The sequence below is a fragment of the Pseudophryne corroboree genome, chromosome 2 (genome assembly GCF_028390025.1).
Source record: "Pseudophryne corroboree isolate aPseCor3 chromosome 2, aPseCor3.hap2, whole genome shotgun sequence".
Lineage (NCBI taxonomy): Eukaryota > Metazoa > Chordata > Amphibia > Anura > Myobatrachidae > Pseudophryne > Pseudophryne corroboree.
In genome coordinates, this window is record NC_086445.1 from 365798732 (window position 1) to 365811574 (window position 12843).

The 12843-nt window shown below is 44.3% G+C and overlaps 1 protein-coding gene across 7 annotated transcripts in view; it reads right to left on the reverse strand.

Moving 5' to 3' along the window:
* Positions 1-12843, reverse strand: part of MYO16 (myosin XVI) — a 1104874-nt gene that overhangs the window by 570985 nt on the left and 521046 nt on the right. For all 7 annotated transcript variants that reach the window (XM_063953181.1, XM_063953183.1, XM_063953182.1 and 4 more), the window contains one exon: positions 12548-12665. In XM_063953181.1, the coding sequence (XP_063809251.1) occupies positions 12548-12665 (118 nt within the window). The remainder of the gene's footprint in view (positions 1-12547; positions 12666-12843) is intronic.

Below are 12843 nucleotides of genomic sequence, written 5' to 3' on the forward strand. Positions count from 1 at the left end.
TATATATAATATAACATTTTTATTAAACAGAATAAATTTTTGGTTGCAACCACATATATAAAATGTAATAAAATAGGTATAATGAATAAAATAGAGGCAAACACAGCACAGCACTTGGTTATGTATATTACCACTGTTGGAGGCCACTCACAGTCTCCTGTAAAAATCCTTTGGAAAGAAATGTGCCACAGTCCAAGGGGTGTATAAAACACTTGTAGAGATGTATAGTAGAGATGAGCGCCTGACATTTTTCGGGTTTTGTGTTTTGGTTTTGGGTTCGGTTCCGCGGCCGTGTTTTGGGTTCGAACGCGTTTTGGCAAAACCTCACCGAATTTTTTTTGTCGGATTCGGGTGTGTTTTGGATTCGGGTGTTTTTTTTCCAAAAACACTAAAAAACAGCTTAAATCATAGAATTTGGGGGTCATTTTGATCCCAAAGTATTATTAACCTCAAAAACCATAATTTACACTCATTTTCAGTCTATTCTGAATACCTCACACCTCACAATATTATTTTTAGTCCTAAAATTTGCACCGAGGTCGCTGTGTGAGTAAGATAAGCGACCCTAGTGGCCGACACAAACACCGGGCCCATCTAGGAGTGGCACTGCAGTGTCACGCAGGATGTCCCTTCCAAAAAACCATCCCCAAACAGCACATGACGCAAAGAAAAAAAGAGGCGCAATGAGGTAGCTGTGTGAGTAAGATTAGCGACCCTAGTGGCCGACACAAACACCGGGCCCATCTAGGAGTGGCACTGCAGTGTCACGCAGGATGGCCCTTCCAAAAAACCCTCCCCAAACAGCACATGACGCAAAGAAAAAAAGAGGCGCAATGAGGTAGCTGACTGTGTGAGTAAGATTAGCGACCCTAGTGGCCGACACAAACACCGGGCCCATCTAGGAGTGGCACTGCAGTGTCACGCAGGATGGCCCTTCCAAAAAACCCTCCCCAAATAGCACATGACGCAAAGAAAAAAAGAGGCGCAATGAGGTAGCGGACTGTGTGAGTAAGATTAGCGACCCTAGTGGCCGACACAAACACCGGGCCCATCTAGGAGTGGCACTGCAGTGTCACGCAGGATGTCCCTTCCAAAAAACCCTCCCCAAACAGCACATGACGCAAAGAAAAAAAGAGGCGCAATGAGGTAGCTGTGTGAGTAAGATTAGCGACCCTAGTGGCCGACACAAACACCGGGCCCATTTAGGAGTGGCACTGCAGTGTCACGCAGGATGTCCCTTCCAAAAAACCCTCCCCAATCAGCACATGATGCAAAGAAAAAGAAAAGAAAAAAGAGGTGCAAGATGGAATTATCCTTGGGCCCTCCCACCCACCCTTATGTTGTATAAACAAAACAGGACATGCACACTTTAACCAACCCATCATTTCAGTGACAGGGTCTGCCACACGACTGTGACTGATATGACGGGTTGGTTTGGACCCCCCCCAAAAAAGAAGCAATTAATCTCTCCTTGCACAAACTGGCTCTACAGAGGCAAGATGTCCACCTCATCTTCACCCTCCGATATATCACCGTGTACATCCCCCTCCTCACAGATTATCAATTCGTCCCCACTGGAATCCACCATCTCAGCTCCCTGTGTACTTTGTGGAGGCAATTGCTGCTGGTCAATGTCTCCGCGGAGGAATTGATTATAATTCATTTTAATGAACATCATCTTCTCCACATTTTCTGGATGTAACCTCGTACGCCGATTGCTGACAAGGTGAGCGGCGGCACTAAACACTCTTTCGGAGTACACACTTGTGGGAGGGCAACTTAGGTAGAATAAAGCCAGTTTGTGCAAGGGCCTCCAAATTGCCTCTTTTTCCTGCCAGTATAAGTACGGACTGTGTGACGTGCCTACTTGGATGCGGTCACTCATATAATCCTCCACCATTCTATCAATGTTGAGAGAATCATATGCAGTGACAGTAGACGACATGTCCGTAATCGTTGTCAGGTCCTTCAGTCCGGACCAGATGTCAGCATCAGCAGTCGCTCCAGACTGCCCTGCATCACCGCCAGCGGGTGGGCTCGGAATTCTGAGCCTTTTCCTCGCACCCCCAGTTGCGGGAGAATGTGAAGGAGGAGATGTTGACAGGTCGAGTTCCGCTTGACTTGACAATTTTGTCACCAGCAGGTCTTTCAACCCCAGCAGACCTGTGTCTGCCGGAAAGAGAGATCCAAGGTAGGCTTTAAATCTAGGATCGAGCACGGTGGCCAAAATGTAGTGCTCTGATTTCAACAGATTGACCACCCGTGAATCCTTGTTAAGCGAATTAAGGGCTGCATCCACAAGTCCCACATGCCTAGCGGAATCGCTCCCTTTTAGCTCCTTCTTCAATGCCTCCAGCTTCTTCTGCAAAAGCCTGATGAGGGGAATGACCTGACTCAGGCTGGCAGTGTCTGAACTGACTTCACGTGTGGCAAGTTCAAAGGGCATCAGAACCTTGCACAACGTTGAAATCATTCTCCACTGCACTTGAGACAGGTGCATTCCATCTCCTATATCGTGCTCAATTGTATAGGCTTGAATGGCCTTTTGCTGCTCCTCCAACCTCTGAAGCATATAGAGGGTTGAATTCCACCTCGTTACCACTTCTTGCTTCAGATGATGGCAGGGCAGGTTCAGTAGTTTTTGGTGGTGCTCCAGTCTTCTGTACGTGGTGCCTGTACGCCGAAAGTGTCCCGCAATTTTTCTGGCCACCGACAGCATCTCTTGCACGCCCCTGTCGTTTTTTAAAAAATTCTGCACCACCAAATTCAAGGTATGTGCAAAACATGGGACGTGCTGGAATTTGCCCATATTTAATGCACACACAATATTGCTGGCGTTGTCCGATGCCACAAATCCACAGGAGAGTCCAATTGGGGTAAGCCATTCCGCGATGATCTTCCTCAGTTGCCGTAAGAGGTTTTCAGCTGTGTGCGTATTCTGGAAAGCGGTGATACAAAGCGTAGCCTGCCTAGGAAAGAGTTGGCGTTTGCGAGATGCTGCTACTGGTGCCGCCGCTGCTGTTCTTGCGGCGGGAGTCCATACATCTACCCAGTGGGCTGTCACAGTCATATAGTCCTGACCCTGCCCTGCTCCACTTGTCCACATGTCCGTGGTTAAGTGGACATTGGGTACAACTGCATTTTTTAGGAGACTGGTGAGTCTTTTTCTGACGTCCGTGTACATTCTCGGTATCGCCTGCCTAGAGAAGTGGAACCTAGATGGTATTTGGTAACGGGGGCACACTGCCTCAATAAATTGTCTAGTTCCCTGTGAACTAACGGCGGATACCGGACGCACGTCTAACACCAACATAGTTGTCAAGGACTCAGTTATCCGCTTTGCAGTAGGATGACTGCTGTGATATTTCATCTTCCTCGCAAAGGACTGTTGAACAGTCAATTGCTTACTGGAAGTAGTACAAGTGGGCTTACGACTTCCCCTCTGGGATGACCATCGACTCCCAGCGGCAACAACAGCAGCGCCAGCAGCAGTAGGCGTTACACGCAAGGATGCATCGGAGGAATCCCAGGCAGGAGAGGACTCGTCAGACTTGCCAGTGACATGGCCTGCAGGACTATTGGCATTCCTGGGGAAGGAGGAAATTGACACTGAGGGAGTTGGTGGGGTGGTTTGCGTGAGCTTGGTTACAAGAGGAAGGGATTTACTGGTCAGTGGACTGCTTCCGCTGTCACCCAAAGTTTTTGAACTTGTCACTGACTTATTATGAATGCGCTGCAGGTGACGTATAAGGGAGGATGTTCCGAGGTGGTTAACGTCCTTACCCCTACTTATTACAGCTTGACAAAGGGAACACACGGCTTGACACCTGTTGTCCGCATTTCTGGTGAAATACCTCCACACCGAAGAGCTGATTTTTTTGGTATTTTCACCTGGCATGTCAACGGCCATATTCCTCCCACGGACAACAGGTGTCTCCCCGGGTGCCTGACTTAAACAAACCACCTCACCATCAGAATCCTCCTGGTCAATTTCCTCCCCAGCGCCAGCAACACCCATATCCTCCTCATCCTGGTGTACTTCAACACTGACATCTTCAATCTGACTATCAGGAACTGGACTGCGGGTGCTCCTTCCAGCACTTGCAGGGGGCGTGCAAATGGTGGAAGGCGCATGCTCTTCACGTCCAGTGTTGGGAAGGTCAGGCATCGCAACCGACACAATTGGACTCTCCTTGTGGATTTGGGATTTCAAAGAACGCACAGTTCTTTGCGGTGCTTTTGCCAGCTTGAGTCTTTTCAGTTTTCTAGCGAGAGGCTGAGTGCTTCCATCCTCATGTGAAGCTGAACCACTAGCCATGAACATAGGCCAGGGCCTCAGCCGTTCCTTGCCACTCCGTGTGGTAAATGGCATATTGGCAAGTTTACGCTTCTCCTCCGACAATTTTATTTTAGGTTTTGGAGTCCTTTTTTTACTGATATTTGGTGTTTTGGTTTTGACATGCTCTGTACTATGCCATTGGGCATCGGCCTTGGCAGACGACGTTGCTGGCATTTCATCGTCTCGGCCATGACTAGTGGCAGCAGCTTCAGCACGAGGTGGAAGTGGATCTTGATCTTTCCCTAATTTTGGAACCTCAACATTTTTGTTCTCCATATTTTAATAGGCACAACTAAAAGGCACCTCAGGTAAACAATGCAGATGGATGGATTGGATACTAGTATACAATTATGGACGGGCTGCCGAGTGCCGACACAGAGGTAGCCACAGCCGTGAACTACCGCACTGTACTGTGTCTGCTGCTAATATATAGACTGGTTGATAAAGAGATAGTATACTCGTAACTAGTATGTATGTATAAAGAAAGAAAAAAAAACCACGGTTAGGTCACTGGTATATACAATTATGGACGGGCTGCCGAGTGCCGACACAGAGGTAGCCACAGCCGTGAACTACCGCACTGTACTGTGTCTGCTGCTAATATATAGACTGGTTGATAAAGAGATAGTATACTCGTAACTAGTATGTATGTATAAAGAAAGAAAAAAAAACCACGGTTAGGTCACTGGTATATACAATTATGGACGGGCTGCCGAGTGCCGACACAGAGGTAGCCACAGCCGTGAACTACCGCACTGTACTGTGTCTGCTGCTAATATATAGACTGGTTGATAAAGAGATAGTATACTCGTAACTAGTATGTATGTATAAAGAAAGAAAAAAAAACCACGGTTAGGTCCCTGGTATATACAATTATGGACGGGCTGCGGAGTGCCGACACAGAGGTAGCCACAGCCGTGAACTACCGCACTGTACTGTGTCTGCTGCTAATATATAGACTGGTTGATAAAGAGATAGTATACTCGTAACTAGTATGTATGTATAAAGAAAGAAAAAAAAACCACGGTTAGGTCACTGGTATATACAATTATGGACGGGCTGCCGAGTGCCGACACAGAGGTAGCCACAGCCGTGAACTACCGCACTGTACTGTGTCTGCTGCTAATATATAGACTGGTTGATAAAGAGATAGTATACTCGTAACTAGTATGTATGTATAAAGAAAGAAAAAAAAACCACGGTTAGGTCCCTGGTATATACAATTATGGACGGGCTGCGGAGTGCCGACACAGAGGTAGCCACAGCCGTGAACTACCGCACTGTACTGTGTCTGCTGCTAATATATAGACTGGTTGATAAAGAGATAGTATACTCGTAACTAGTATGTATGTATAAAGAAAGAAAAAAAAACCACGGTTAGGTGGTATATACAATTATGGACGGGCTGCCGAGTGCCGACACAGAGGTAGCCACAGCCGTGAACTACCGCACTGTACTGTGTCTGCTGCTAATATATAGACTGGTTGATAAAGAGATAGTATACTCGTAACTAGTATGTATGTATAAAGAAAGAAAAAAAAACCACGGTTACGTCACTGGTATATACAATTATGGACGGGCTGCCGAGTGCCGACACAGAGGTAGCCACAGCCGTGAACTACCGCACTGTACACTGGTTGATAAAGAGATAGTAGTATACTCGTAACAACTAGTATGACGACGGTATAAAGAATGAAAAAAAAACCACGGTTAGGTGGTATATAATACAATTATGGTTGGACGGACTGCCTGCCGAGTGCCGACACAGAGGTAGCCACAGCCGTGAACTACCGCACTGTACACTGGTTGATAAAGAGATAGTAGTATACTCGTAACAACTAGTATGACGACGGTATAAAGAACGAAAAAAAAACCACGGTTAGGTGGTATATATTATAATACAATTATGGATGGACGGACTGCCTGCCGAGTTCCGACACAGAGGTAGCCACAGCCGTGAACTACCGCACTGTACACTGGTTGATAAAGAGATAGTAGTATACTCGTAACAACTAGTATGACGACGGTATAAAGAACGAAAAAAAAACCACGGTTAGGTGGTATATATTATAATACAATTATGGATGGACGGACTGCCTGCCGAGTTCCGACACAGAGGTAGCCACAGCCGTGAACTACCGCACTGTACACTGGTTGATAAAGAGATAGTAGTATACTCGTAACAACTAGTATGACTATGACGACGGTATAAAGAAAGAAAAAAAAACCCACGGTTAGGTGGTATATAATACAATTATGGATGGACGGACTGCCTGCCGAGTGCCGACACAGAGGTAGCCACAGCCGTGAACTACCGCACTGTACTGTGTCTGCTGCTAATATAGACTGGTTGATAAAGAGATATATATACAATACTACTAATATACTGGTGGTCAGGCACTGGTCACCACTAGTCACACTGGCAGTGGCACTCCTGCAGCAAAAGTGTGCACTGTTTAATTTTAATATAATATTATTTATCATGTACTCCTGGCTCCTGCTATAACAACCTGCAGTGCTCCCCAGTCTCCCCCACAATTATAAGCTTTATATACAATACATTGATGTGCAGCACACTGGGCTGAGCAGTGCACACAGACTGAGTCACTGTGTGACTGTGTATCGTTTTTTTCAGGCAGAGAACGGATATATTAAATAAAACAAACAACTGCACTGTCTCTGGTGGTCACTGGTCACTGTGGTCGTCAGTCACTAAACTCTGTCTGCACTCTGCACTCTCTTCTAATCTACAGTATCACAGCAATCTCTCTCTCTCTCTCTCTTCTAAATCTAATCTAAATGGAGAGGACGCCAGCCACGTCCTCTCCCTATCAATCTCAATGCACGTGTGAAAATGGCGGCAACGCGCGGCTCCTTATATAGAATCCGAGTCTCGCGATAGAATCCGAGCCTCGCGAGAATCCGACAGCGTCATGATGACGTTCGGGCGCGCTCGGGTTAACCGAGCAAGGCGGGAAGATCCGAGTCGCTCGGACCCGTGAAAAAAAAAGTGAAGTTCGTGCGGGTTCGGATTCAAAGAAACCGAACCCGCTCATCTCTAATGTATAGTCCATACGAAGTGAATGGAAGACCTTGAAGCTTGATTGTGGACAATTATAGTCCTAGTGAAAGCATGGTCTCATACTCGTCTGTTGGACATCACAAGCTCCCCTTCGGCATAAGGACTTCTAGGCGTATTCCAGAATGAGGATGTTTGGCTGTAGTGGAGGCCTCTGCAAACCAACGCGTTTCGCTGTAACAAACAGCTTTATCAAGGTGTGTGTATGTGTCCACTGTAAGGATGCCCTTTTTAAAGGCTGTGCTGATTGCCCATTGTTTACAGCTGTATCACATTTACAATCATTAAATAACGTGAAAAATAAAAATGTATCTAGTTTAGTTTATTGTTCATATATGGAGACAAGTGTACATGTGTATAAAAACCACTTTTGATTATGAATACTTATATTCAATATTAATTTCTAAAAGACATTTCCTGATTCAAAATCACGGTCATGTGACCGCATGTGTATGCTTCCTGTCCTTGGAACGCATACCAGAACATAATCGGTGTTTGAAATGGGGAGGAGACGGTCACGTGACGCTAATTGCGTACACGTGATCGGCTCCTAATACTGCCGATCACGTGACCGACTCCTCCCCATTTCAAACACCTATTATGTTCTGGAATGCGTTCCAAGGACAGGAAGCATACACATGCGGTCACATGACCGTGATTTTGAATCAGGAAATGTCTTTTAGAAATTAATATTGAATATAAGTATTCATAATCAAAAGTGGTTTTTATGCACATGTACACTTGTCTCCATATATGAACAATAAACTAAACTAGATACATTTTTATTTTTCACGTTATTTAATGATTGTAAATGTGATACAGCTGTAAACAATGGGCAATCAGCACAGCCTTTAAAAAGGGCATCCTTACAGTGGACACACACACACCTTGATAAAGCTGTTTGTTACAGCGAAACGCGTTGGTTTGCAGAGGCCTCCACTACAGCCAAACATCCTCATTCTGGAATACGCCTAGAAGTCCTTATGCCGAAGGGGAGCTTGTGATGTCCAACAGACGAGTATGAGACCATGCTTTCACTAGGACTATAATTGTCCACAATCAAGTTTCAAGGTCTTCCACTCACTTCGTATGGACTATACATCTCTACAAGTGTTTTATACACCCCTTGGACTGTGGCACATTTCTTTCCAAAGGATTTTTACAGGAGACTGTGAGTGGCCTCCAACAGTGGTAATATACATAACCAAGTGCTGTGCTGTGTTTGCCTCTATTTTATTCATTATACCTATTTTATTACAGTTTATATATGTGGTTGCAACCAAAAATTTATTCTGTTTAATAAAAACGTTATATTATATATATCTAGTGTTTAGCGCTGTATATCCTCTTCCTATTAGCATTTTTCAGGGATTGACTATCCCTGCAAACAGCTCCTTTGGGTCAAACAACACATTTTGAAGCGCCGGGTTTATTACCTAGGTAATTTTCCTTGCTTCGTGATGGTAGCCTTAGGAGGGAGAGATGGGGAAGCAGAGATAGATAAGTTGAAAGAGAGCAAGTGGTGGTCAGAGAGGGGAAAAGGGGAATTGGAGAAATCAGAAATATCACAGCGGTGAGTGAAAACCAGATCCAGTGAGCTCCCGTTCACATGGGAGGGTGAGGTGGTCCACTGGGAGAGACCAAGTGAAGAGGTGAGGTTAAGGAGTTTAGAGGCAGGTGATTTTGTGGGGTTATCGATAGGGATGTTGAAATCAACTAGAATAATGGAGGGAATGTCAGAAGAGAGGAAGTGAGATAGCCAGGAAGCAAAGTTGTCGAGGAATTTGGAGGAAATGCCAGGTGGACGGTAAATTACAGCAACTCGAAGATTTGTAGGTTGGTAGAGGCGTATTGCATGGACCTCAAATGTAGAGAATGTAAGAGAAGGTTCTGGAGGTATAAGTTGGTATGTGTAGCTTGAGGGTAAAAGGATCCCAACACCACCCCCATGGCGACCCCCGTGTCGGGGTGTGTGTGAGAATGTGAGGCCCCCAGCAGAGAGAGCAGCAGGAGAAGTGGTGTCATGAGGAGTAATCCAGGTTTCTGTAATGGCCAAGAGGTGCAGGGAGTTGGAAATGAAAAGGTCATGAGTGGGGGCCAGTTTGTTGCAAATAGATCTGGCATTCCAGAGTGCACAGGATAGGGGGTATGAGTTTGTGGGAGAGATGTGAATGAGATTATCAGGATTGCTGTAGCGTTGAGGTAGGAGTAATTTGGAAGGAAAGGATAAAGAGGGTGTGATGATGGTGCTGGGGCCTTGGCTAGGAAGGGAGACTGCATGAGTAAGACAGGGAGGGAGTGCAGTTTGATACTGGTGGAGGAGAGGTGAGGAGACAGGCAGAGGAGGGAGAGAGCAGGGTTGAGTGGTGGGGTATAAATGGTGTGAAGGGGCAGAAGTGAATTGCAATGGGGAAACAGAAGAGGGGTAGGGAGGAAGACAGAGGAGAGGAGAGAGGATGAGATGTAGGAGACTGGGAGAGAGGGATAGAGGTGGTAACAGGGGACAGAATAAAGGATTAGAAAGACAATGAGTAATGGGGGTTGCCAGCCTGGCCATAGTGTGGATGGGGTGAAAACTGGTAGTAAAATGAGAATAGGAGGAGGAGTGGTGGCTGTATGAGAGAGCAGTGAAGTTTGCAGAAAGAAATACGATTTGCAAGTATTTAAAATGATGTTAATATCAACAGATTACCAGTAAATCAAATATTTGTTGATGTTAGATGAAAAATTACACAGTGTTGCCAAACCACAAGTCAGTGTTACTTCATCAAATATGGTTCTCAATAAAACATTTGTTTTCCAGGTATTTGCAGGGTCAGAGTAAAAGTTGTATTGCTGGTGTTTTTGCAGAAAGTGAATGTATAGTTTCCTGGGTAAGTGAGGCTTGGAGAATAATGGGTGTGTACAAACATTTGTAGCTGCAGTCCAAGTATTGGTGGATTGTGATGATTTATTTGCTTTTGTTTGGAGTTTCCATGCAGTTTCCGTCCAGTTAAAGTCCAGTATAAGTCCCAGATGAAACCCTTAGAAATTTTCTCCCTTTGAAATCTTTCTCCCCACAATGATTCAGCTACGCTAATTCAGCTAAACTACACACTAATATAAAGCCCAAACATGTGTATGTAAGCACATTGATTGATTGGACCCTCCCCTAGCCCATCACCCATTTGGAGCAATAAAACTTAAACAAACAAATGGTGTGTAGGGATGAAACCATTACACATTCCCCAAATAACTACAAATAAAACTTGAATAAATCTGCTAATAATATTTAATACACTAGACATACCTATAGATAGGCATTCATGATATTCCTATATGATAATTACTATTAGCAGACTCAGTACAGCTTGCTGGGGATTGTTGTTCCACTAGACATAACTATAGCTAGGCATTCATGATATTCCTATATGATAATTAGCAGACTCAGTACAGCTTGCTGGGGATTGTTGTTCCACTAGACATACCTATAGCTAGGCATTCATGATATTCCTATATGATAATTAGCAGACTCAGTACAGCTTGCTGGGGATAGTTGTTCCACTAGACATACCTGGTAAGAGAACAATGAGATATGAGGTTACTTCATTTTTTAGTGCCATTTTAAGTGCCATCCTGTCTGACACTGCAGTGCCACTCCTAGATGGGCCAGGTGTTTGTGCCGCCCTCTTGGGTCGCTTTGCTTAGTCATCCAGCGACCTTGCTGCAAATTTTAGGACTAAAAATAGTATTGTGAGGTGTGAGGTGTTCAGAATAGACTGGAAATTAGTGGAAATTGTGGTTATTGAGGTTAATACCACTATAGGATCAAAATTACCCCCAAATTCTATGATTTAAGCTGTTTTTGAAAAAAAACACCCGAATCCAAAACACACCCGAATCCGACAAAAAATTTTCAGGGAGGTTTTGCCAAAACGCGGCCGAATCCAAAACACGCTGCGGAACCAAATCCAAAACCAAAACACAAAACCCGAAAAATTTCCGGTGCACATCTCTAAATAAAACATGAATTTATCAGCAGCAGTACCATATAAATTGTATTCTAAGCATGCCATTTTTATACAATATGTATGCATATGCATACACTATACAATACTTTTGTCATCAAAAGTAGAAAAAAGTGGTTTCTTTTTCTATTGTTACCTACGGAATCTGGTCAGAATCCCATCTGTCGAAATACCAACACCCGAATCCCGATACTGATCAGAATGCTGGCACCAGCATCATGACAGACAGGATCCCAATTGAGTGAATGTCGGGCCGTCATAGAGGTAAGCTTGCTGGGCGGTGTGGGGGTGGAGGGGAGATTACATTTAGGGTGTGGAGGTTGGGGGCTAAGGTTAGGATGCATAAAGGTGGGGACAGGTTTAGGCTGTGAGAAGGGGGGGTAGGTTTAGGCAGCCCCGGGGAGGGTTAGGCTTCGGGAAAGGGGTGGGGGGTTAGGTTTAGGCTGCAGGAAGGGCGGTTAGGTTTAGGTACCACTAAGGAGGGTTAGGGTTAGGCTGCAGCAGAAGGGGGTTAGGTTTAAGCTGCAGTAAAGGGAGGGTTAGGGGATGAGGGGTAGCAGGCTTTCCCGACCCTTGTTGGGATGCTAAACAGCAGAATGCCGCAGCTGGTATTTTGACCGCTGGCACCCCGACTGCCGGTATTTAAGCCTCAACCCCTTACCAACAATAGTGTTTGTGATGGATACATTTAATCTGAGTAAATTAGGGCTTTGTTACATGGGTTACACTAGAAGTGTATTATATACACACACAAAAAAATCAGAGTTATGCTGGAGAGCTTCCTTAAACATAATTAGAGGTTGACCATAATCACTGGTTGCAACAAATCACTACAATTACTTTTTAGGATAATCGTATTTTAGGCCATATTTCATACAATTCTAGTAAACGAAGATTCTTTTATTTTTTCTGACACATAGCTATCATGCAGCACTTTTAAAATCAGTGACATGAGTGGGACCTATATTTGCGGATTTATCACATGAACACAAAAGGCTAACACAAGTAGAAAGAAAGTTTAAAGAGCAAAAAAAAAATTCACAATAATAAAAACTTGTCACAATAATAATAAATTATTCTAATTCATTATTATACAATAAATGGATGTTTTACAAATCTTACCTCCTATTAAAGTTGATGTCTTTTCACAAAAATGTAGCTCAAAGAACTTTATAAAACGACTAGATAAATTATTAAGTGTTGTTTTGGCATGACCAAATGCTTCTAAAATTGTATTCACCTGTAAATTAAAGAACATATGAAGTTCATGCAAATTTAGTAGCAAATATCAAATTTACCATGTGAACTAGAAATGATAGATGGTTGGTTCTCTTCTTTAGGTCATTAACACTTAGGGATCCATTTAAGATTGAAACATAACTAAATCACGCTGTTTGTCACAGTACCACTTATGTCAT